The 24,938-nt window shown below is 54.4% G+C and overlaps 2 protein-coding genes across 3 annotated transcripts; both read right to left on the reverse strand.

Moving 5' to 3' along the window:
• Positions 1-1,124: 1,124 nt before the first annotated feature.
• On the reverse strand, positions 1,125-9,649 carry ZNF629 (zinc finger protein 629). 2 transcript variants are annotated; one of them, XM_084883018.1, is made up of 3 exons: positions 9,350-9,649; positions 6,904-7,011; positions 1,125-6,754 (listed from the first exon to the last, which is right to left on the reverse strand). In XM_084883018.1, exons 2-3 carry the CDS (start codon positions 6,974-6,976, stop codon positions 4,224-4,226), a joined length of 2,604 nt encoding a protein of 867 aa, XP_084739144.1. In that variant the 5' UTR covers positions 6,977-7,011; positions 9,350-9,649; the 3' UTR covers positions 1,125-4,223. The 2 variants fall into 2 exon arrangements, with proteins under 2 accessions (XP_084739144.1, XP_084739145.1); XM_084883019.1 differs by lacking the exon at positions 9,350-9,649 and adding an exon at positions 8,261-9,036.
• Positions 9,650-21,309: 11,660 nt separating this feature from the next.
• Positions 21,310-23,113, reverse strand: LOC311622172 (periodic tryptophan protein 1 homolog). The gene has a single exon (XM_084883039.1). It carries the CDS (start codon positions 23,026-23,028, stop codon positions 21,526-21,528), a length of 1,503 nt encoding a protein of 500 aa, XP_084739165.1. The 5' UTR covers positions 23,029-23,113; the 3' UTR covers positions 21,310-21,525.
• Between the last annotated feature and the right edge of the window lie 1,825 nt (positions 23,114-24,938).

The raw sequence follows: 24,938 nt of genomic DNA on the forward strand, positions 1-24,938 counted from the left end.
CAGTTTCCTGATGCTGTGCTGTGGCAGGCACCATGCCTGGGTCGCAGCCCCTTCTCCGTCTGAACAAATCACTACCCTAGCGCCAGTTCTTCCCTGGAGTCCCCTCACTTTACGGAGGACTCCTGTGCCGAGACCAGTTCTGATGTGCCTCAGCTGTCCCCAGGATGGGACACGGGAATGTAGGACAGCCTTCATTACCTCCTTTCCAGATGCGGAAGGGGGCGGAAAGGCAGGGAGCCTTTCCTAGGAGTCTGGGTCAGAGCAGCACAAGGAAGGTGGGGAGACAGCTTCCTGGCTGGAGCAGGAGACTCCCGGCAGACTGGCAGGCGATGGGTTAAAGCAGGTGCTGACCTCAGGCTCTGGCCAAGACCAGGCCTGGGCATAGAGGTAAGCCCAGAACTGAGGGTTCATCAGAGCAACCCAGCCTGGCCCAGTGTGGAGCTCAGGCAGGCCCAACGATGGCGGAGAGGCTGGTTAGGTGCTCCTGGCCATTCACGTTTCCCTCCCTCCCTCGCTGTGGCTCTTACACAAGTGGCTGCCCTTCTCTGAGCCTCAGCCTGTCCACATGGCGAGGGCGGTGGACTGCAGCCCGAGGTGAGATGATAGCCAGGTCTCCTCCACCACCAGCTCTCCTCAGAGGCCAGGCAGCTGTGGTCCAGATAAAGGCCTGGGCCAGAGCCAGGACCCAGTGAACCAGGGAAGGCGGCCTCCAGCTTCTGCAGCTCGGTCTTTGGAGCTTTCCCACGTGGCAGTCCGGGAGGGGGCAGGTGTGTGGCCAGAGGCTTCGAGCTGCACGGCTGGACCTGAGCCAGCGGCGCCAGTCACCAGGCAGCCACCCAGGAGTCAGCAGGACGTGCTGGTGCCAAAGCCAGACATCAGTCAGCAAGCGCTGCCTCGCTCTGCCACCACCTCAGAACGTTTCTCCCCTTCTCCCAAGGGTATGGATTTTAAAACTCAATAAACCTTCAGCAGCATGTGTTGGGTGGGGGTTTTAGGGCCTTGGAAAGAAGGCAAGGGCAGCCTGGAGCTGGGCTGAGCTTCTGAGGGTACATCGGACACTGGCTCTCGGAGAGGGCACTCTCTCAGCCTGCCCTAGGGTTCAGAGAGAAGACAGAAAACACCTGGGAAATCTTACTCCCTTTATTCTCTTCTACTAATCAACATGACCACCAGTGACACAACACTTACTGACACAACACTCAAAAGGGGGGCCTCTCTTCACTCCGGGGGCACAAGGAAGGTGAGTGGGGCTTCCCTAATGAGGGCGAAGGAGTTTGGGGCTGCTCATCTCGGGGGCAGGCGCCATGGAACCCCTCTGTGTAAGTTTCAAGTTTCCTCATCATTCGGGATTCATGCCCAGTTCTTTTGAGTTCCCTTCTGACCTCCATATCCATAGCAGTTTCGAGTTTCGCCCTAAGCTCAGATCAGTTTCTACTCTTCCCTCTGCTTTCACCGACTCTGTGACCCTGTCTGTCGGGCTCCTCAGTGGGGCACTTCTGAAGAGTCAGGCCTGCGTGGAGTTGGACAAGAGGCCTCAGGGCGATCCGGGCCTCTGCCTGAGCTGGTCAGAGGGACTCTGGACATCGCCACCTCCCCCAACCAATCCCCTGCTCAGTTCCTCCCCGGATGTAACTTGTTCTGGGAGAGGAGCACCTGGCTTAAGGAGTTGGGGGAAGTGAGCAACAGAGAACAGGTCATACCCCAAAGGTCTCTGACTCTGCCCCTTTCCAGACCCCAACTCATCATATCCACATCATCCATTGAAGTACCGGAGCCTAAACTCCTGGCTCTAACCCGTTCCTACAACATGCGAGCATCCCACTACATATGCTACACCAAGTCCTCATAGGCCCGCGGCCAGCCTCTGACCACACTGACCACCTCCCCCTGGACTGGCTGCTCCCAGGACTCCTCTGGAGACAGATTGCTCAGACTGTTTTGGGGGTTCTGCTTCTACCTTTAAAGGGGGTTTGTCTATACTGGAGTTTCTTTCTGCTGCCATCTCAGAGGGAAAAGAATCTGCTTTGACAGACAGGACTGTGTCCTGTCCTGTCTCACCGGGACTCCCCCTCTGGAGGCTTCTGCAGGCAGGCTCCTCTCCTCAGAAGGGCTTTCTGACCTTGCACTTGGGTTGGGTGGGAGTTGAATGCAGATGGCAGAGAGTGTCTCCCCACAGTCATGCAACGCCTGCCCTCTCCTCCCCAGCAGGCCTGGCTTTTTACTCCTACAGTGTTCTAGATTTTGACCCTTTAAATTTGAGGGGTATCCTTTTGGGGGCAGGGTAGATGAAAGGTGAAGGACTTCCACCTTTTGAACTTCAGGTAATGAAATGAGAGGCCTCTTCCACAGCTTCGCAGGGTTCCCGGTCACCCTCTCAGATGTGACTCCACCTCTCCGGCACGTTGGTTCTCACTCCAGGACCACAGTGCATTGCTGGGTGAGGGGCACTTCCTTTGGACCCAGCACTGGATGGTGTCTCCAGGGTGAGGGGATGGGTTCTTGTTACGGATGTTTCAAGAGTTCTGCAATCATTTCAGAGGGCAACAGTCTCTCTCCTGCCGCAGACACCCAGTCACGTGGGCAGGTCTGCTGGGTTAATGAAAGCGTGTAGCTGTGTGGTGTGAGAACAGATGGGCTGGCAGGGTGCGGTTCTCATCTTTCCGTCTCCCTCTGAAGGTTTCTGATTAAGGAGGAGAAGAGTCAAGTAGGTGGAATCCATCCCTTCCCAAGACTACAATCAGGGGGGTTGGTCACCTTAGGGGCTCCAGATATGGGGCAAGGAAGGTGGTCAGGCCTCCATATACTCTCTGGGGGGGGTTGGGCACCATCACTGTGCGGCTGGCTTATCCTGCCAGCAGCCTTGCTATCAGCTCAGAGAAGAGAGTAAGGTTTAAGAGCAGATTGCTGACCAATCAAATCTCTCTGTTCTCTTAACTCGCTGTCTTGGTTGCCACAGGAAACCTGCGCACAGCTCCCGCTGACTTGCCAAAGAGCACGCTAGAGAGGATCTGTGCACACACAGGCCTTGAGACTCCGAAGGGCTTTACTCTTTGGAGGTCAACTAGCAGCAGTTCTCCCTTCACTGAGGACAGAACTCAAGGACACGGCTGCCACTGCAGCGACACGGGCGGCAGTTAGAGTTCAGGAGGAACCTCCTGTCAGTGAGACCTGAGATGTCAGCAGGAGGGACCCTCCATTCCTGGAGGCCTCTCAGCACGGGAGTGCCCAGGAGAGGGTGGTCCTGCCTGGCTGGGGGAGGACCCGGCGGCCTGGCTGGGACCTTGCACTTGCAGTTTAACAAGCTCCCAGGAACGGGGAAGACAGCTGGAGTGAGCTGGGTTCCATCTGAGCAGTTCCTCTGCTTGGCTTCCTTCCCTCAAAGAATCCCGACTCTTCCCCCTGCATTTTTGTGGTGGTTCCCCAGTATTCTTCCACTTCAAGTTATATGCACCCCAAACTTCAGCCTTTAAAAGACTCAACGTCCTATTTTTTCCTTCCCCATTTTGGCTTCTGATAAGGAATTCTGGAGCCTCTTCATCTTCACACACTTTACCTAGGATTGGCCTTGTGCCCCGAGGAAGCCCCAGAGCAGTGAGCTGGCCTTTTTCTTCCTCTTCTCTGTGGGTCTGAGGGCTCTTCCTCACTTACTTTTGTCCTGTCTTTGTTTTCTTCCTTCTCCAGTTCCCATGTTACTCAGTGTAACTGTCCATGGCTTCTGGGAATGAGCCCCTCCCATGTGCTGGGAGAGGAAGAGCACTGCTGAGCAAGTTCATGGGGGGTCCTTTCACACCTTCCAAGGGCCACTGCTCCCAAGTCGACGCCATTGCTATATTCCCTGCATTTCCCCAACCCTATAGTTTTACAAGGATTTCAGTACAGTTTCCTAAGGTTGTCTAGAGACATACGGGACCTCATTCTACAATTAATAGGGCTTTTATCCACTATGGTTTATAGGGATTTCTGCTACAGACTTAAAGGGCTTTTTTTCCTACGTGTTTATAGGGTTTCTAACCCAACGGTTTTTCTCTACTGCATTATAAGTGGTTCCCACCAACAATTTATAGGGTTTCTTACCACTAATATAAAAGCACTATTTTTACCCAGGGTCCTTAATCCTCCACACGTCTACAATCTGATAGGCTTTCCTTTCTTTTCTCGTACAATACCTGGGGAGATCCAGTGTTCCTCTCAGGAGAGAGAGGCCCCCCCGCCTCCAGACCCACTCACAGGGCAACCCCGGGGTGGCAGCTCCTGTGGAGAAGGAGGGCTGCGACCTCTGTGAAGCCATCTCCGCACTCGGGGCACAAATAGGGCTTTTCTTCCAAGAGAGTTTTGGGGGCTTCCCCTTCCTCATGGCTACTGCTCCCTGCAGGTGTGGGGGCCTCGCTTTCACCTTCCTGACTTGGGGGCGGGGTGACTGGCTCTGGAAGGGGGTCTTCGGGTCTGGGGGACTTTTCCTGGGTGTGTGTCTCCTGGTGCCGGAGGAGGGCCAGGCGATCCTGGAAGGAGGCCCCACAATCTGAGCAGCTGTAGGGTCTGGCCCCCAGGGGGCTCCTGAGGTGCTCCAGGAGGACAGACGAGCTCTTCCCCAGCTCTGGGCTCTTCTGTGCTTTCCCACCCGCATGGACTTTCTGGTGCAGCAGCAGCTCCGAGCTGAGCCCAAAGCTCTTTTTGCACTCGGGGCATTTAAAGGGCTTTCTGCTGAGGAAGGGGCTGGGCCCTGCCCCTTCTGCTAGACCAATCCTATAATCAGGAAAGAGGAAGGGCTTCTCGCTGCCGTGGGTGAGCTGGTGTTGGAGGAGCACAGCCCGGTCCAGGAAGCTTTCTCCGCAGTGGGAGCATATGTAGGACTTGGAGAGCAGGCCCAGCCTTTGGCTGAAGCTCTCCTGCCCCTCGGGCATCTTAAAGGGCTGTCCCAGGGCGTCCGCTCTGCCCTCCGAAGCACCGGGGTAAGAGTTGCCTCCAAAAGGGAGCCTGGGCGGCCGGAGCTGGGGAGGCTTGGGGGCTGGGTGTGCGAGGAGGCCATCTGAGTTTTTGTAGGGGTTTTCTCCGATGTGGATCCTCTGGTGCTGCATGAAAATGCCCTCATCGTTGAACCCCTTTCCACAGACAAGACACTTGTGTGGTTTGGCTCCAGGGGGCGGGGTCAGCAGGGCGGGGTCCCCGAGCCCGAGCAGAGAGTCGCCCTGAGCTCTCCGGGCCGGTGTCTTCCCTCGTTCGTGGATCACCCGGTGCTGCTCCAGCTCGTGGGCCTCCAGGAAGGCCTTCCCGCAGTCGGAGCACACGAACAGGTTCTCATCCATGTGGGTGCGCACATGCGTGATGAGGTTGGAGCTCTGGCTGAAGCTCTTGCCGCACTCGGGGCACTTGTAGGGCTTCTCGCCCGTGTGCGTGCGGCGGTGCTGGATGAGGTGGGAGCTGCGGATGAAGCTCTTGCCGCAGTCGGAGCACTTGTAGGGCTTCTCGCCCGTGTGGATGCGCTGGTGGCGGATGAGCGTGGAGCTCATGATGAAGCTCTTGCCGCAGTCGGCGCAGATGTAGGGCCGCTCCCCGCGGTGGATGCGCTGGTGGTTGATGAGGTTGGAGCTGACACTGAAGCTCTTGCCGCACTCGGGGCACTTGTAGGGCCGCTCGCCCGTGTGCGTGCGCTGGTGCCGGAGCAGCGTGGCGCTCAGCGTGAAGGTCTTGCCGCAGACCGGGCACTTGAAGGGGTCCTCGCGCAGGTGGGTGCGCTGGTGCTTGATGAGGGTGGAGCTGTGGCCGAAGCTCTTGCCGCACTCGAGGCACTCGTAGGGCTTCTCGCCGGTGTGCGTGCGCTGGTGCTGGGTCAGCTCCGAGCTTTGGATGAAGCTCTTGCCGCACTCAGTGCAGCGGTAAGGCTTCTCGCCCGCGTGGATCTTCTGGTGCTTGAGGAGGTTGTGGTTCTGGCCGAAGCGCTTGCCGCACTCGGGGCACTTGTAGGGCTTCTCGCCGGTGTGCGTGGCCTGGTGCTGGATGAGGTCGGAGCTGCGGTAGAAGGCGCGCCGGCACTCGCCGCACTTGTAGGGCTTCTCGCCCGTGTGCGAGCGCTGGTGCTTGATGAGGTTGGTGCTCTGGGTGAAGGCCTTCTCGCACTCGGTGCACTTGTAGGGCTTCTCGCCCGTGTGCGTGCGCTGGTGCTGCACCAGGTTGGAGCTCCAGCTGAAACACTTGCCGCAGTCTGGGCACTTGTAGGGCTTCTCGCCGGTGTGTGTGCGCTGGTGCTGCACCAGGTGCGAGCTCTGCGTGAAGCTCTTGCCGCACTCGGAGCAGGTGTTGGGGCGCTCACCCGTGTGGATGCGCTGGTGCCGCAGCAGCTTGGACCACTGGCTGAAGCTCTTGCCGCACTCGTTGCAGATGTAGGGCTTCTCGGCCCCGGAGGGCCGGCCTTGCACCAGCTCCCGCAGGCTGGACTCGTTGGCGGGGACCACCGGGGGGCTGTTCCATGTGGTCAGAGTCCCCCACTGCCAGCTGGCCTCGCAGGCCTTGGTCCAGTCAGAGGGGGTAGGGACCGCCTCGGGGGTCGAGGGGTCAAGAGGAGTCTGGTGGTCCAGGGGGTTGGGGTCACCCAGTGGAGATGGGGGGTCCTGGGGGCCTGAGGGATCCGGGGAGGCTCTCTCCGGGGGCATCTCTGGTGGGTCCTTGAATTCTGGGCTCTGAGCTGGATCGCCCAAGATGATCTCTTCCCCAGAGCTTTCCTGCCGAGGGCTCTCCTCTTCGTTCCCACTCTCGTCACCTACAGAGAGAAAGGGAGTCTCCAGCCCCCATCTCCTTTCAGAACACGGGGTCCGTCTCTCCCTCCCCTGTGTTCCCCCAGAGTCTGGGCCCCTCCCCAGGTGGGGCCGCTGTCTTGTCAGGACCGCAGTCCCTGCTTGTGCCCCTCACCTCTGTGAGCATCGTTGGGGCTCTGCTCAGGGCCTTGCAGATCTGGGCCCCACAGCACCGCTTCCGGCTCCATCCCAGAGCTCAGGGCTGCCCAGTGTTCCGGGGACCCTGGGGGGGTGGGGGGGAGGGAGGAGGGAGACAGAGGAACACACAATGGGAGCGATCTCCCACTTTTTTTTACTCCCAACTTTCCCATCCCCCCAGCTCACATTCCTCCTTATGTAAACTTCAGTTTCTGACCAAGCCATTTTTCTGGGCATTCGTTTTCACTGTCCCTACCCACACCACCCCACAGGCCGATTCCTGGTCCAGATTTGAAGATCACACCAAGCAGGTAGATGAATGTGAGCGTGTAATTAAAAGCTCATCAGTCGTAACCCTTTGAACCCAGCCTGGGGGCCGGAGAGGTACCTGACGCCCACAGGGCGAGAGGCTCTTCCCCCACCCCCATGACGCCCGGGGGCTGGGAAACCTGTTATTTTGCTAATCAGAAGCTCATTAAGACTCTAATTTCCCTCCTTAATGGGGCTGCTAATTGGGACCAATAAACTTTCCTTAAGAGCCTCGCAGAGAACAGAGAAGGAGGCGCCTGGAACACTTCAGGAGTTAAAAAAAAGAGCCACTCTGGCTCTCCCGAGGCGACAGGAACGAGAACTGGGGCACAGTCCCCGGTCCCCAGCACAGAAAGGAGGTCAGGCCGGTAAGGGGAGGGGGCATTTTAAAGCCACTAGTGGCTTGTGCAGGAATGACCTTGAGAGGGGAGTGGAAAGGAAAAGCGAGAAGGAGAAGTGTGTGAGGACCACCAGCAGCGGCCACAGTGCTGTGTGCTGTCCTCGTTATCTCGCCCGATCTTCCCACGAGCCCTGAGGACCTGGGAATCAGACCGTCCTTTTACAGATTAGGAAACCGCCCCTGGGGAGACGCTCCGAGACCACAGGCTGGGAAGAGGCACAGACCAGACATGCGAGGCTCTGTGCCCGGCTTGCCCCAGCCTCTGGGAGAGGACGATGACCTTGGGAGTCACGTGAAACTCATCAACGTGGGCTGCTGGCAGGGACGTGATGAGGAGCTGGGAGGCAGCCTACAGGATGGGAAGGAGGAATCCTGGGACCGGAGGTCCTTGGCTGTAACAGGAGGGGTGGGTCCGTGACCAGCCCGACCATTTGCACCTACGAACTCAAACAGTGCTCCCCAGCGACGCCCTCCCGGCCAGCCCATCCTGGGACCCCTTCTCTGCGGCTCGTTCTGCCTGTCACTGCTGTATGCGGTGCCTCGGACGGTGCTGACACAGAGCAGGTGCTCGATACCTTCCGTTCGGGGATCGAAAATGAATGTGATGCCCTTGCTCCCGCAACACCTGTTTGTCCGATGCCCTTTAGGTCAGTCTGCAAGGGGACCCCAGCACAGGAGCAGCTGAGGGGCCGCCTGGGAGCACAGGCCAGCTCACTCCTAAAGGGTGATGTGCTCTCAGCAGAGGGAGCCGGACCCCAGAGCTGATCCCACTTCCCATACCCTGAGACCCTCCGGGAGTCCCGGGGAAGCCTGGGCTGCGGCTGCCTCTGGCTGGGTGCCGTGCGTGGGGGCGGCGTACAGACAGCCCTGCTAGGACTCAGGAGGCAGCGGGGAGGCAACCCCAGGGAAGCAGGAGCTAGAGGAGCCTGTTAAACAGCAGCAGGGGAGACGAGTTAGATTTTAGGAAGTCAATTAATTTCTTCATCGCTAGCTCCTTAGGCGATGCCCAGCTCCCTCCCCCGTTTTGTTGGGGAGCAGAAGGGGCTGCCTGCGCAGGAGGCCGCAGGTGTGTGCGGAGGACAGGTAAGATTGTGCACCGTGACCATCTTCAGACAGTCACCCTCAGTGCGGAGTGAGGGAAGGGTTAAGACGAAGCCGCCATGGAGGGTGAGGTGGGAAGAACAGGGAGCAAGAAGTGCTTGGAGCAGACCTAGGCCCAGGCCCTGACCCGACCTCAGCGGGTCCCACGGCGGAGGGCGGGCGGGCGGGAGGCGCCTTGCAGAGGCGTGGAGAGCGGCCCAGGGTGACCCCTAAGTGGAGGCGGGGTGGGCACGCAGCCATCCGGGTCTCCGGCCCCCCCACCCGCACCGGCCCGGCCCCGGGCTTCTGCTCAGCTGGTCCCCGCCATCCTCTGTGGGTTCCCAGCTCCCAGCCCCGGGCACGGGCATCCCACCCGCCTCCCCAACTCCCCCCCCCCTCCGCCCCGGGGCTCGCAACCCCCACCCCGGCGGGGGGCGGGCAGTTCGCTCCGGAATGCCCCCGCTCCCCTCCCCCCCGCCGGACCCCCGCGCTCCTCCCAGAAGCCTCGCCTCTGCCCCTCGCCCCCCGCACCCTGGACCGGGGGCCGGGCCCGAGGGGCCGGGCGCCGCCGCCTGCCCATTGTTCCCCGCCGCCCGGCCGGCCGCCCCCCGGGAACCCAGGGTCCCCCACTCACGGCTCTGGGTCCGGGAGAGGCCGAGGCGGAGTCCGGCCCCGGGGGACTTAACCCCGTGAGCGCTGCCCGGGGGCGGGGGCCGGTGCCGGGACTCTGGGGTCCTCCTCAAGGGGTGCTCCCAGGCGGAGGACCCGGGGACCGTTCAGGGTGACTGGGACGGAGCAGGAAGTGACCCCAGCTTCCCGGGTCCCTCTAGCCTGGAGTCAGAGCATCAGCTCTATGGGATTTAACCCTTCGCCGCCCGGGCCCGGAGAGAGCGAGGCCGGGAGCGGGAGGCGGCCGACGGGGCCCCGCTTTCTGTCTCCGGCGGGAGCAGGTACCCGGGGGCCCAGGGCCGGGGAGGGCCCCCGGTTCCTGGCCTCTCGCCATCTCGCAGGGGCTCTGCCAGAGCCGAGGCAGCGGATGGGTGGCCGCTGTCCCCGGGGCCTGCCTTTGTTGGGACTCACCCCCAGAGATGGGGCCTGGGCTTGGGGGCGGGTGCAGGGGCTGGCAGGGAGGGTCTGGGGGAACCTCAGACTAAAATGGTTTAAATGAAATGGTAAGTCATGGCACAGTTTGGGAACTAGCAGCCGGAGGAGTCTGTGCCCGGCCCCCTCTCTGCCATTTGCTTCCCGCAGAGGAGGCCAATGGGGAGGAGCCCCTGACAGGGCTGGAGCCTTTCTCCCAGCTCCCAACACTAGCTCAGAACAAAGAACCTTTAACAGCCTGGGAACACGGTGGCCCCAAGGCCCAGGTCATCGGGCTCTCCATGTTCATATCCTTCACCTCATCCCTCACCACAACCCCCAGGTAGGGCCTCACGTGGTCCCCGTCTCACAGGAGAGGGAGCCACGGCGAGAAGCGAGGGAAGGTGCTGAGGGCCTCGCCATCATTCCCAGCGGACACGTTTGTCGAGTCCTCTTATTCCTGGGCGCTTGGGGACCAGGTGGGGACACTCCGATGTGAACAAGAGCCAGGCTTCCTATCCTCAGGAGCGTGAAGGTGTGTGTTACAGGCACTAAAGGGCTGTCCGTCCAGGCGTGAGGGCCAGGGAGGAGAGCTGTACGTCAGAAGAGCTCTTTGGGCCTCCGTCTGGGTCAGAGAGTGGCCACCGGCAGGAGAGGCCCGCTGGGCAGCCCCTTCTCCCGCCCCAGGACTGCCTGCCTCACTTCCTTCCTCACTGGGCCTGTCTCCATCTTATCCCTGCTCCCATCGCCCCCGCTACCTCGCCCTCACTTCAGGGCTTTTCCCTCCCAGACCCCTGGCCCGCCTGTTTCTCACAGCCTGCAGCATCCCGGCGGAAGGTCTGTTCCCTCCGGCCTCTGCCCGGCTCCGCTGGACACTCACGTTTGTGTCGGCTCGTAGGGCAGGGACACGGCCTCTGGTCCTCGCTGAGTCTCCCCAGCACCGAGGACAGTGACCGGCGCGGTTAGCAGGTGCTCTGCATGGAGCGGAGCCGGTCACTGACTTCATGCACTGCCCGTCATCTGTCTCGGGATCAGTTCCCCGCAGGACAGACGGGCAAACCTGCCAGAACCTCCACTGCACACTCCCGTCCGCTCCCAGCACCCCTCTCCGCTCACCCTGAGACGCAGGTGGGGGCAGGACAGCGGGGACCAGAGAGACCTGGGGCAGGTCCAGCCCTCCCTGTCCCTCTGGCGTTCCCGGGCTGTGGAGGCCTGGCCCGGCCCTGGGACGGGTCCATAGAGAGCTGGGCCTTACAGGCTCACAGAGGCGTTAAATTTGGCCTTCGCAGTTTTATTTTGTTTTAAACTGAGTTAATTGCCATACTTTAAAATCAGTACATTTCATACAAACCCACATGCCCTACTTCTTTGGAAAAATACAAAGATATGGCAACATGACTTTATTTTTAATCCTCACCTGAGTATACTTTTCCATTGATTTTTAGGGAGAGTGGAAGAGAGAGGGGAAAACGGAGAGAAACATAAATTGGTTTCCTCCTTCACAAGCCCTGACCAGGGCCCAGACCAGGGGGGAGCCTGCAACCAAGGTACATGCCCTTGACCGGAGGTGGAGTCTTTCTCTGATATCTATGGCCTCAGATGTTACCTGTAGGTGGGTAACAGAAAGGAGACAAGGGCCCTAGCTGGTCTGACTCAGTGGATAGAGCATCGGCCTGCGGACTGAAGAGTTCAGGGTTAGATTTCAGTCAAGGGCACATGCCTGGGTTTCAGGCTCCATTCCCAGAGGCAGCCAATCAATGATTCTCTTTCATCATTGATGTTTCTCTCTCTCCTTCTCCCTTCCTTTCTCTGAAATCAATACAAAAAAAAAAAAAAAAAAGTCTATGTGCTTACCCATCATTCTACCTTTAAAAAAAAAAAAGACGAGGGAATTTGTCATTTGCGTTTGCTTACACTAGTACCTTGTTTGGTTTGGAGAAGGACTTGAGGCATTTATAGAGCTACATATACAACAGGTGCCACTAAATGCTGGCTATCATTACTGATAGCAGGAAGAATAAAGTATTTTTTAAAACATATCTTTATTGATTTCAGAGAGGAATGGAGAGGGAGAGAGAGAAACATCAATGATGAGAGAGAATCATTGATTGGCTGCCTCCTGCACCCCCCCCCCCACCAGGGATCAAGCCCGCAATGTGGGCATATGCTCCTGGCTGGAATCTAACCAGGGACCCATCAGTCTACAGGCTGCCGCTCTATCCATTGAGCCAAGCTGACTAGGGCGGGAATAAAGTATTAACAGGACAGGAAGTCAAATGATAAAGGGAAAACATGGGGAAAATGGTAACAGGAATCCAGGGCTGGTACACAAAATGTGACATAAGCTCTGCTTTACAGCTGCTGAAAGTGGGTACAGATCTGCTGACATTTCTAGAGGCCACGTAAATACCTAATTCATATGAAGCTTGGAGAAAGTTCTCTTGCGAATCCCCATTGGTTTGTGTCATTAATATCCACTCCCCCTTTTTTTGGAAATTGGGATGTCCTTTGTCTATCTCCAGTTTCTGTGTCTCTTCTCCAAGGAGTCAGGTGACTTGGAGCGCTCACTGGCAAATTATTTCATTTTATTTCTCCCCGTAAGATCAGGAGACGTGGACTAACTCAAAGCAGCACAGACTTCCTTAACATTTCACACCTCCAATGTTAAGTTTCAATTCCTCTTACCAGTGTTTGTTATAAAACAAATCTTGTAATGCAAATAAAAACAACCGTGAAATATTTTACATCTAAGGCTATCGAATATAAAGAGTTGGATATATATACTATGTACAGAAACAGGCACTCTCAAACATTATTAGTAAGAATACACATCTGGCCATAGCCAGTTTGGCTCAGTGGATAGAGCACGTTGGCCTGTGGACTAAAGGGTCCCAGGTTCGATTCTGGTCAAGGTCACGTGCCTGGGTTGCAGGCTCCAACCCAGTAGGGGGCATGCAGGAGGCAGGCAATCAATGATTCTCTCTCTTCACCACTGATGTTTCTGTCTCCCTCTCCCTTACTTCCTGAAATCAATAAAAATATATTTAAAGAAAAAAAGAAAAAAGAAAAAAGAATGTACATCTTCACTGTCTCTTTGGAGGAAGGAAAATTTGGCTACACTGGTCAAATTTCAAAATGCCCACACCCTTTGATCCAACAAGTCCACTTCTAGATCCTACAGGTACAGTGATTGCACTGAAATGTTCTTCTGGGGGCGGGGATTAGGGAGAGAGATGAACCCGGGAACTTATATGCATATATGCATACCCCATGGACACAGACAATAGTGTGGTGAAGGCTTGGGGGAGGTAGGGGTGGGAAGAAGGGGGTTAATATGGAAAAAAGTCAACAAAAAAAAGGGACATCTGTAATATTTTCAACAATAAAGATAAATTTTTAAAAAGAAATTTTCTTCCAGTAGCAAAAGACTGAAATAGCCTACATGTTCATCAATAGGGGAGTTGATTAAATAAATTATGGCATATGCACATAATGGAATAGTCATCAACTGTGAAAATAAACAAAGCAAATATATATAAAAAACATTCTCCAAAATATGTTGGTGAAAAATGCAAGGGGGAAAGCAAGTAACTATCATTTTGTGTTTTTCTATAAAGTGATGCTTGTTCTAGCTGGGTTCTCAGTGGTTAGAACATTGCCCCTAGGACTGAAGCGTCTCGGGTTGATTCTGGTTAAGGGAATGTACCTCGGTTACAGCTCGACCCCTGTCCCCGATGGGGCATGTGCAAGAGGCAATCAATCGATGTGTCTGTCTCACATCAGTGCTCCTCTTTCCCTCTCTCTCTCTCCCCTTTCCTCTCTAAAATCAATAAAAACATATCATCAAGTGAAGATTGAAAAAATGGCAAATAAGACTGGCCTCTGAAGTTTTCACCGGTGGTGTGAAAGGTTGGGCTGGATGGTAATTGTTTGTGCACGTTAAAATGTGGCTTTGTTTTATCCTTTGGATATCTGCAACTGGCTTCTTTTTAAGGTCACAAGATCCTCTTAAGCAAGGATGTGTTCATTCTGGGGCAGCACTATTCACTGTTGGTTTTTTCTGCCTCCTCGGCTTAGGGCGTCTCTGGCATCCTCATGGGTTTTGACAGGTTAGTTTGGAATTCCCAGCAACGGTTTCCAAAACTAGAGGTGCCGTGTGGAGAGGAACAGCTGCATCCGAGGACCAGAGAGCCTTGTGCTCAGACTCTGACATACACTCAGTTTTAACCTGTTTCTTCATAAATGGGGACAATAACCACAGAGCTGCCCTGAGGACACAGAGAGAAGGTATTCGGCTGTTTGACATGAACAGAGAAGGGTGATGGGCAGGTACAGAAACTCGCCAGGGCAGAAAACTCCAGATGCCTAGGCTAACCAGGGAAAACTAGGACCTTGCCTCCAGGGTGACCTGCCCTCCCCTAGCTTATCTGATCAGGCTGCTTAACCCCCTGGCCTTTTCCTCCCTAAGATAACATCGAGGCCTCAGTTGTGTTTCAGCTCCAGGCCCAGAAAAGCAGCGAAACCAGGCAAGTGATGCCAGGCTGCCTGGGCACCAGCTGCACTAATGACCCTGCCCTGACACCGGCCAGTCAGTGGAGACCCTGACCCTGACAGAGCACAGCTGGGAAGCTGATGGATATTCTAACAAGGCCCTCCCCCAAGATTTCCAGCTGCTGGAAAGCAATAAACACGCTCAGGCCCTTCCTTGTTTCACGGCCCTCAGTGTGCTTCTGCTCCACGCTGGGCCCAGCACCTTTCGGCTCAGGGCTGCGTAGCCCTCTCCTTTGGATTTCCCAGTCCCTCTCCGGTTTCTCTGTTCCCCGTCTGAGATGGCTGGTTAGCCCGCCCGGGCACCACCTGCTGCACAAAGAGGGCCTTCAAGAAGAGGTGTCGTTTCCACGCTTTTCCTTGTTTTCACATCACTAAACGGACTCCCTAGGAAGGAAAAGGCCTTTTCAAAGGTCGCAGTGAAGTAACAGCTGGCGTGTATTAAGCCCGGATGAGACAGGCCCTGTTCCTGGCGCTGCACGTGTGTTAACTCACAGGGGACTGCCAGCGAGCCTTCTTTTACAGACGTGAGAGCCGAGGCCCAGAGAGTCGGCCACCCGTCCGGCTGCTCAGCACCTCAGCCGCTGGGACTGACTGAACTCCGGCGGCAACACCCCAAGCGCCCTCATCCAACCTCCCTCCCGGCCACTAGCGGCCACTCGGGCGGAAAGGAGCGAGTCCCTCCGTGGCACAGCCGCCCGCATAGCCGCCTGCACAGCCCTCCCGCATGGCCCTCCCTCACAACCCTCCCTCATGGCCATCCCGCACGGCCATCCCTCACGGCCCTCCCTCACGGCCATCCCTCCCTCACGGCCTCCCTCACGGCCACCCCTCACAGCCTCCCTCACGGCCACCCCTCACGGCCATCCCTCACGGCCCTCCCTCACGGCCATCCCTCACAGCCTCCCTCACGGCCCTCCCTCACGGCCCTCCCTCACGGCCATCCCTCACATCCGCCCGCCTTCACAGCCTCCCTCACAGCCTCCCTCACGGCCACCCCTCACAGCCTCCCTCACGGCCATCCCTCACAGCCATCCCTCACATCCGCCCGCCCTCACAGCCTCCCTCACGGCCATCCCTCCCGCACAGCCGCCAGCACAGCCGCCCGCAGGGCCGAAGGGGTTATTCCCAAGGAGACGCCGCGCCCCGCGCTCCGCGCTAGAGCGGCGCCGCCGGGGGCGGGAGCACGCGCACTTCCGGCCGCGCGGGGCTCCGGGAACCCAGCGGCCCGGTCCCTCTCCCGCTCGCGGCGCTCGGCTCCCGGGCTCCCCGCGGGGCCCGGTCCCCCGCAAGGCCCTGGCCAAGGCACCCGGCCCTCCGGTCCGAGAGGGAGGCCTGCGGGCGGGGAAGGAGGGGAGGGCCGGCCGCGCAGACCCGGAGCGCGGGGCGCGTCCCTGAGCTTGGCCGCCGCAGTGCATTCTGGGTCGCCCCCGCCGGCCGGAGGCACGTGGCGGCGGAGTGTCCGGCCGGGCGGGTGGCCGAAGCTCGGGCCTCCAGAGCCCAGTAAGAACGCACTCGGTCCCCAGGGCTGGCCGGGCCGCCGCCTCTGTTCCCCTCAGCCGCCCTGCGCAGCCGGCGGCCTCACCCCGGTTTGTGGGCTTAGAAAGTCCGTTACACCGCCCGTCAGGACGCCCTCTGCTTAGTCTCATCTTGGATCCAACCTATCTTTCTAGTCCCATTCCACCATCTCTCAACCTCATCTTGACAAACCCTAGCTATTACAGGAGCCTACAACTCCGCCTGCCTTTATTTCACATCCACTGCCTTGTTCCACAAACCATATTTGATCCTTAAAACGAAAACTGTGAGCTCACGTCAAACTCTTGGACGTGGATTTATGGCCATTTGAAACTTGCTTCAGCCCACCTTTCTAAGCTTGTTTCCCTTGGTTCCCTAAGTAGCTACTGTTGGAAAATCTGCCTCAAGTGCTCCACAAAGTGTCTTTGTAAAATTCAAGTTGATGCTTATTTTAAAATTGGGCAACTTCATTGAAAAAGCCCATGTTTCCAGCTTCTTTTGAAACATCCGTGGAGCTGGCAGCAGTGGGCTGGCGTTCTCGCATCCAGAACCTGGTTTACACCGAGAAGTGGCTGCCCCTGACCGAGAGCTGTGTCCCCAGTTCGCCTTAGTCTCATCCAAACACTCTTATCTCTAAGCCTGAGGATCAGCTGCTGTGCTTGCACTGATGCTTTTCATAAAATAGAGGAAGATCGTTGTTTTTCGTAGATCTATCAAAAGTGCACAGATGGAGAGTAGACCAAAAGACAACAGAGAGGAAGCACGAAGCCGCCTCGACCTCCTCGCTCTTACCCCATAGCCATTTGAATTTTCTAATCGGGCCCCAAGGAATCCCTCCACGCGGCTAGATTACTGCCCCACTGCCTCAGTGAATGCGAAGGCCATATCTTTGCACCATCGCCACAGAGTAATTTCTATTCGGCAAGGTCCACGCCGGACCTACCCTGACACCTTCCCCGACAACCAGCCATCCGACCAGCTCCACCCATTCATCTCGGCATTTTGGAGGCCACGTACTGGGTTAGATGGGTATGACCAAGCCACCACCATCTCTCCCTCCTCTGAGTTTCTGTCGCTGTGCCGGAATCGATGTCTTACACGTGGTGGGTGATCAGTAAATAATTATTACCTGGGTAAGTGGCATAGTCACAAAACATTAGCCCCCTAGTTAGACTGTAAGACCTTTGAGAGCAGGGTTCAAATTGTGTCTCTGCACTGCCCTAGCAACCAGCACAGTGCCTGGCACATAGCTGACACTTGGTAATGTCTGAGAAAATACGTGCCATAACAGGGAGGTGGGTGCTCAGACCAGCAACAGATACGGAGGTTCAATCCTGCCCCACAGCTGGGAGCATAACACCCCCCCTCCCCCCACATCATCCCCGAAGCCTTCGAGGAGCAAAGGGAGAGGCAGCTCCAGAGAGCAGAAGCCTTACTCAGTTTTAAAAATGGGGAGCACTTCACAGCACCTTGACCTGGAGGCTCTGCTCAGATTCAGCCGAAGTCACATTCAGGACCCAGCCATGTCTGTGTGACCTTGTGAGCGGAAACCCAACCTGATTCTGATTCTAAATTCCGAGCTCTAGAACAATAGCTCACATGCACCGAGGCGCTCTCGGAGCCACGCACGGCCAAATGCTTTGTATCCATGGCGCCTTCCATCCTCACCACCGCCCTGGTGTCAACATTGTTCTCTTTGCAGGTGAGAAGGCGGAGGCTCCAGTGCTTGCGTAGCTTGCCTACGGCCGATAGTAACAGCTGGACCAGGAGTTCAAGTCCACGTGGACTGATTCCAGGGCCCCTGTGCTTAGTACTGTGTCCTTCCGAACATCTGAGTTCTGAAGAGGGATGCTGGGCAGGCCCAGAGACTCAGCTGTCAGCCAATTTGGGCTCTAGGTTACATGCCAAGTAATAAACCTCATGCAGGTGCCAACCCTCAGTGCCTTTTCACTCATTTTTTTTTTTTAACATTCTTCTTTAACTCTCTACCTAAGGCATTAAAATATGTATCTTCAGAACCAAGAAACTAAAAAGTCCAAAAAGAAAAGGTCAGATTTTAAAATATCAAACTGACATTGTAACTCCAAACTCTTGACGGACAAGCCAGTGCTCACAGGAGGAAGGGCAGAGGGGGAGCAGCAGTGAGCGGAGCCCCTGGTGCCGGGCGGGACCCACAGGCTTTCAGATTATCTCAGGAACCTCACAAGCACGAAGGTAGTCTTGTTCTGTGGTGCAGAAGAGGGGAGCGAGGCTTTCACACCTACAACCTTGCAGAAGATGCTGAGGCCGGTGCTCGATCTGAAGCGCGCCCAGGCTGTCGGGAAGGTGTCGGCATCCAGCCTCCCTCTGGGTCAAAGAAGCTGTTGACTTAGGAGTTCTGGGTCCATCTCACCTTAGTCCCTCACGGTCCAGATGTCCTTCTGACTTCCTCCTCCTCGTGTTCCAGATCGTTTTTAGATGGGCCCATATGAACAAAACAAAACAAAACAAAACAAAACAAAACAAAACAGGGCCTCTGTATCTCCCTTGCCTCCTAGCTATGAATTTGTCAGGTTTACAAAATATTCCTGTAAGGCTCCCTTTTTATTACAAAAGTGCACCACACATAGTAGGTTCCTTCCTTCCTTCCTTCCTTCCTTCCTTCCTTCCTTCCTTCCTTCCTTCCTTCCTTCTTTCTTCAGTAAATACATATGAGTGCTTTCTCTGGACTCTTCTAGGCACTCAAGGTAATAGTTGTGAACAAAACATAAAAATTAATCCCGCCCCCCCCCCCAAAAAAAAATTCCTGTCCTTACAGAGGCTAAACTCTAAGGAAAATAGAGAAACAAAATAAGACAAAAGTGGGAAAGGGCTAGGCATTTTGGCTAGGGGGCCAGAGGAGGTTCTGAGAAGGTAAATTTGAAAAGACTTGTAGCAGATGTTGCCAAGACCGGTTTGGCTCAGTGGATAGAGCGTCGGCTTGGGGACTGAAGGGTCCCGGGTTCGATTCCGGTCAAGGGCATGTATCTTGGTTGTGGGCATATCCCCAGTAGGGGGTGTGCAAGAGGCAGCTGATTGATGACTCTCTCTCATCGATGTTTCTAACTCTCTATCTCTCTCCCTTCCTCTCTGTACAAAATCAATAAAATATATTTAAAAAAAAAAAAAAAAGAAAAGAAAAGACTTGTAGCAGATGTGTAACAGTCAACTGCGGGCTGCTCCCTCCAAGAACTCTTCCAGCCCGGCTGGTGTGGCTCAGTGGGGGTCCTGGGTTCGATTCCCGGTCATGGTACATGTCTGGATTGCGGCTCAATCCCCAGTAGGGAATGTGCAGGAGGCAGCTAATTGATGTGTCTCATCAATGTTTATATCTCTCCCTCTCCTTTCCTCTCTACCTAAAAATTAAACAAAAAACAAAAAACATAAAAATAGAACTTCAGCAGGAAGACAACCCAGACCGTGAGGAAAGCTACTCGAACGCTATTGAAATAGTTTAGGAGGGGGAAATCACAGACTGGAGGTGATTCTTTGCCTTCTCAACAGTCCCTTTTGTGCTTTCTGATTTTGCTCTAGACAGTGGCTCACTTCTCCCATTTCCCGTAAGACTCACGTCTATTCTGCCAAGTCTGTCCTTCCCGGCTTTTCCCAGCGCCGTCCAGGGCGGCCAGGAAGTGAGGTGGCAGCTGAGCAGCTGAGCAGGTGAGCAGGGGAACTAGCACGCGTCCTGCAGTTGCAATGATCCAGGCAGCGTGTACAGTGGTGGCCAGAGAGGAGGTGGGCAGCCCGGGGCTGACACCCCTGGAGACTTAGGGAGCGTCTTCAGGGGCAGACGGCCGGACTGCCACCAGGTCTCCTAAAAGTGAGGTGTAAACACACAGAACTTGTTTGTTTTGGGTATGTCTCCATGTGGTAAAATCCACGTACTGTGCAAGTCTATTCACAGAGCTGTACAATCATAATTTTCAAACATTTTCATCACACCCCAAAATAAACTTTGTATCTGTAAGAAGTCACTTCTTGCCAGGTTGAAGCAGCTCAGTGCTTGAGCATTGACCTATGAGCCACAATTGGATTCCCAGCCAGGGCACATGGGCCAGGGTTGCAGGCTTGATCTCCAGTAGGGGTGTGTAGGAAACATCTCTCATTGATGTTTCTATCTCTCCCTCTCCCTTGCTCTCTCTGATATCAATTAAAAATATTTAAAAAGTCACTTTTTAATTCTCCTCAACCTCTACCCCCTACTCCCACCCCAAATCTAGGTCACCACTAATGTTCTTTCTGCCTCTGTAGATATGACATAAATGGCATATTTGGTTTTTCACTTTACTTTTTTTTGGAAGGTGGGTGACCCCTGAAGAATATTACAAAGGGGGATTGAAATATCAGAAATTGAAAAGCTTGCCCTAAACAGCTAGCTCAGTTGGTTAGAGCAACATCCTGATATACCAAGGTTGTGGGTTCAATCCCTGGCCAGGGCACATACAAGAAACAACTAATGAATGCATAAATAAGTGGAACAACAAAGCAATGTTTCTCTCTCCCTTCCTCTCTCTCTCTTTCTCAATCAATCAATCAATCAATAAATAAATAAATAAATAAAGTTGAGAAGCTCTTCTGGGAAGATAAAGGTAACAGAAAAAGCAAGAGAGGGAGATAACTTGCTTCTGTTTCATTTTTTATCGCTCTGATTCTGCGTTGTAAGTTACCCCAGATGTCCATAGCATAGGAGTACTAAGCAAATGAAGTGGGAAATGTTCCAAAGAAATTATCTGTTTTTATCTCTGGAAGATTTCTTTACCTGCTCTTTCATATTTATGCCTCCTGTTGGCCAACACTGTGTAAATGACTGATCATTGTATCAAGTCAGAAAATCTGGGTTTTATAGAAGCAGCCTGACTTAGCTGCTTTCAAAACTTTCCATAAAATGAAGGGGAGGGGGCTAAAGGGTGAGGATTAGTCCACCCTCCAGCATCATCTCCCGAGGTGCAGGCAATTAGCCTTTCCAGTATCTGATGAAAGGCCCTGTTTCATCTTTAGGTGCCCTTCTAGACCTTTCCTGCCATTCCTGGGACTTCCGGGCAGAGAAAGTGAAGGAGGATGAGAAGGTAGCAATATGAATTGCTGACCATTTGTATAACATGCCGTACATTTACAAAGCCTTTACACGTGTTGTCAAGGCTGTTTCATAGTTAGGAAGAACTGGCAGGGACCTAAAATGACATCTAGCCCAATCCCTTCACACCGAGATGTGTACAAAGACTAAAAATAGGATGTGACTTGCTAAGGCCTCGCAGCACATGAGTGCCGGAGCCCCGGCTGGTTCTGGGCTTTCTCATCCTGACCATCACACTTGATCCGGAGGAAGCCAAACCCAGAGACTTATAAGAAGAACCGAGCCTGTCAGACGGTGCTGACTTCTTGTATTGAGTCCAATCCCTCTTTTATTTTATTTTTTATTTTTTTATTTATTTATTTTTTAAAACCTTTTTTATTACTCTTCCTAAGGAAATCTATACACTGCAGACTGGAACAGCAAGCACACAGAGCAGCCTTGTTTAGCTACCACCAGAGGAATGTCAGGTAGTTGGAAATCAATTTTGCTTCTGTCACTACACGTGGAACGTCTGTAGGCCAGCTTCTAAAACTGAGGTAAGGTGAACGAAACGGGAAATTGCACGATCCTCATTAAGTCTCCATGGGTGTGTCTGAGCTCCTGGTTCCAAAAGGACCATTAATTGACGAACTCCTTGTGTTACCAAGAGCAAGCCTCTCTCGTCTTCCAAATGCTTCATTGACTGAAGACACTGTGCTTATATCCCAGATCCGAAGCCCTTCTTTCTGACCTCCAAAGGCATACATAAATGGCAAATCAGGGCAACAGGCAGAACAAAAGAGAACTCCCATCTTCATGTCCCTGGAGTGAACCAGACTGGGCCTGTCTCCTAACACGTCCCAGATCTTCACATATCTGTCTGCTGATGCAGTCACAAGACAACCCTTGATTTGACTGCTGAGATCAAGACCAGAGATTTCATCATTGTGTGCATTTAGTGTAAAAATTGGCTTATCTGAACGTGCATCCAAATTATATACAAAGCCGTCATCTGTACTGGCCAAGAAGTGACAAGGTGAAAAATGATTCCAAGTCACTCTCTCAATCTGCCCGCTGAATCGCCACATTCGATGGCTGTCATTTGGACTTCGGCAATCATACAAAGCCACTGACTTATCGTATGATCCAGAAATCAGAGTCTGTGCTTCAAATGGATGAAACTGTAGTGTTTGGACCTTGTCTGTGTGCACAGCAAGGCTAGCTGCTGGTTTCCCCAAGGACATATCCCACAGAATCACAGTGTTGTCAGCTGACCCACTTGCTAGCACATTTCTGATCAGCTTATTCCAAGAAAGGTCCAGGACAGCATCGGTATGCCCTTCTGCGGAGGAACTCTTCTTTCCCTTTTTCTTCTTCTTTTTTGACAGCTTACTTCCAAGGGTGAAGACTGGCTCTAAAGAGTCCACTATATCCAGGTCCCACACTTCAATAACGGGGGTCATGTTTCCCACAGCAATATAATTTCCGGTAGAATTGTCTGGGCTAGGATCAAAATTCAGCCATTCCACACTCAGAGGGTATGCAGACAGCAGTATATCATGGTGTACATAAAAAGAATCTTCTTCTCGATTGTAAACGTGTACCTCTAAATTGCACTGGTCCTGTTCAGCTCTGCCACAAATTATGAGATTGTCACTGGGCTTAATCAAGAAATCGTCACGTTCATATTGCTCCGTATCTTTCAGAGTAACATAAGGATCTTGATCATTACTCCCATAGACTGTAAGACCCAAGAGAGATTCACCGAGAGTTTCAGTATCTGGGTTGCCTTCCTCGTCATATCGATCTAGCTCGTACTCGGCCAGCTCGTCATCCTCCATGGCCCTGTCATCCTCTGGGTTGCCGTCCTCCAGGGGCTCCCGGGGCCGTGCCTGGGTACGCGCACTCTGCATGCCATCTTCCGAGGGCTCCCCCGTCTCCTCTTCCTCACTGCCACCTTCTTCTTGTAACTTTTCCTTGGCTTCAGCAATAAGACGTTTTACTTCTTCTTTACTCAGCTCTACCTTGTCCGGCCGCTCCTTGGCCACGCCGCAGCGGACCCAGGCCACGCACGTCACCTGGCGGCTGCGGTGCATGGTCCCAGCGCAGGACTCCTCCGGGGAGACGCGGTGCCGGCGGGACAGGAGCCCTCGTCACCCTCAGGCCCGCGCGCTCCGGGACCAGCCCAATCCCTCTTTTAACAGGGACTTGTCTAAATTGCCAGCCCCGGATTGAGGTTTTCCAGAATTTACTGGACCTGGATTCAGACCTCCAGACTCGCACGGCAGCCTGCGAGCGTAACCCGGGCCGGTGATCACAGGGACCACAGGTCAGAGACAGCTCTCCCTGCGCCGGGCCGTGGGGTGACTCGGCGGGCTCAGGGGTCCCTGCCTTTGAGATCCCCTCCCAGACCGAAACCGCCAGGTCCTCGCAGCCAGCGGAGAGCCAATCCCAGGCCGCGCCGTGATGGGGGCGGGACCTCCGCGCCCTCGCCCCGCCCACCTTCCTCTGGGCAACCGAAAAGCGGTGCGGTGACCTAGGCAACGCGCCCAGCGTCACTTCCACTGGCTAGATTGCTGCGTCCCGCCCCTCTTGGCAAATTAAAGTGAAGTCCTTTAAGGGCAAAGAGGACGGCGATTTTGATTGGCTGGTTGGATGCGTCAAGTGCAATCATTGGAGTGTCTGGGGCTGAGAGAAGGGACCTCGCCCAGGTTAGACACGGTGAGGGCGGGATGCACACTTTTGAGAAGCTGAGCAGAGAAAGGACTAAGGTGACTAACAATTCGGTGTTTCCAGTTCAAAATAACGGTTCTCCCAGGTGTGGGTGAAGGTAGTGGGACTCCAAGAACCCCTGGGTCCCCCCATCAGATATTGTTATACTTTATCCATAGTAATATTGTGGGGAATGTGGGCATTTAATGTTTAAATTAGCACTTACTGAGTGGCCTTTGTGTGCCAGACACGGTTCTAAGTGTTTGGGCTCCGTGAACAAAACAAAGATTCCTGCTTTCTTGGAAGTTTGTATTCTAACAGGAGGAGAAAATACATTACGTAGGCCGTGGGGGTGAGGGAAAGTAGAGCAAGTTACGGTGGAGGGAGAGAGACAGAAACATCAATGATGAGGATCATTGATTGGCTGCCTCCTGCACGACCCCAACTAGGGGTGGACCCCAAAACCTGGGCATGTGCGTTTGACTGGACCGGGACCCTTCAGTCCAAATGCTGATGCTCTATCCGCTGAGCCAAACCAGCTAGGGCATGACTTATATTTTAAAATAACCATGCTGGCTGCTGTGTTGAGAATCAATGGGGCGGGGGTGGGGGGGGGAGCGGTGAAGGGCAAGAATAGAAGTGGGAGGCCTGCTAGGTTATTGCAGTAATGCATGGCACAATGTGTAAGAGATAACCAGAACACCCGGTCAAAGCCAGACACTCACCACAGGAAGCTGCTGCAGCAACCTTCAGAGACAACATCCCTGCTTCCTCTTCTCAGACAATGGGTCCCATGTATAAAGGGCCCATCTGTGCTCTTCCCGAAAAGAACAGAATGAGTGCAATTCTGTATAATACAATCAGTGTCCCAACTCCTACCAGGCAAGATGGAAATGTCTGTTCTGCATAGGTTCCTTCTGAAAGGCAAAAGTCAGGGATGTTAATAACATTGTTTTTTTTGCTAGATTCACCCAAATATTTTCATCTCTTCTGAACAGAATTAGTTTTCCTTTAGCCAGACACGCTGTGGCCAAGAATAAATGATAATGCATGCTGCCTTGAGGTATTCCTTGGGTTCGGTCACCATTCTTCCCTTTCGGCACCTTCTTACTCTGGAGGGATGGATTCCTGCCAGCTTCAGAGCTGGAGTGGTGAGAAGCACGCACCAGGGTCCCATCCATTTTCCTCCAGCTGATCGTCTGGCCATCCAGTTTCCCATGTCTTTTTAAAAATATATTTTATTATTATTATTATTTTTACAGAGGAAGGGAGAGGGATAGTCAGAAACATCGAT

The sequence above is a fragment of the Pipistrellus hanaki genome (genome assembly GCF_964339955.1).
Source record: "Pipistrellus hanaki genome assembly, chromosome: 4".
NCBI classification, from domain to species: Eukaryota; Metazoa; Chordata; class Mammalia; order Chiroptera; family Vespertilionidae; genus Pipistrellus; species Pipistrellus hanaki.

Excerpts from the sequence above, each read along its gene's own strand:
- ZNF629 (XM_084883018.1), bottom strand. The coding sequence starts at position 6,976 with ATGGAGCCGGAAGCGGTGCTGTGGGGCCCAGATCTGCAAGGCCCTGAG. Across the intron at positions 6,755-6,903 it reads CCCCAACGATGCTCACAGAG|GTGACGAGAGTGGGAACGAA; the intron begins GTGAGGGGCACA and ends TTCTCTCTGTAG.
- LOC311622172 (XM_084883039.1), bottom strand. The coding sequence starts at position 23,028 with ATGCACCGCAGCCGCCAGGTGACGTGCGTGGCCTGGGTCCGCTGCGGC.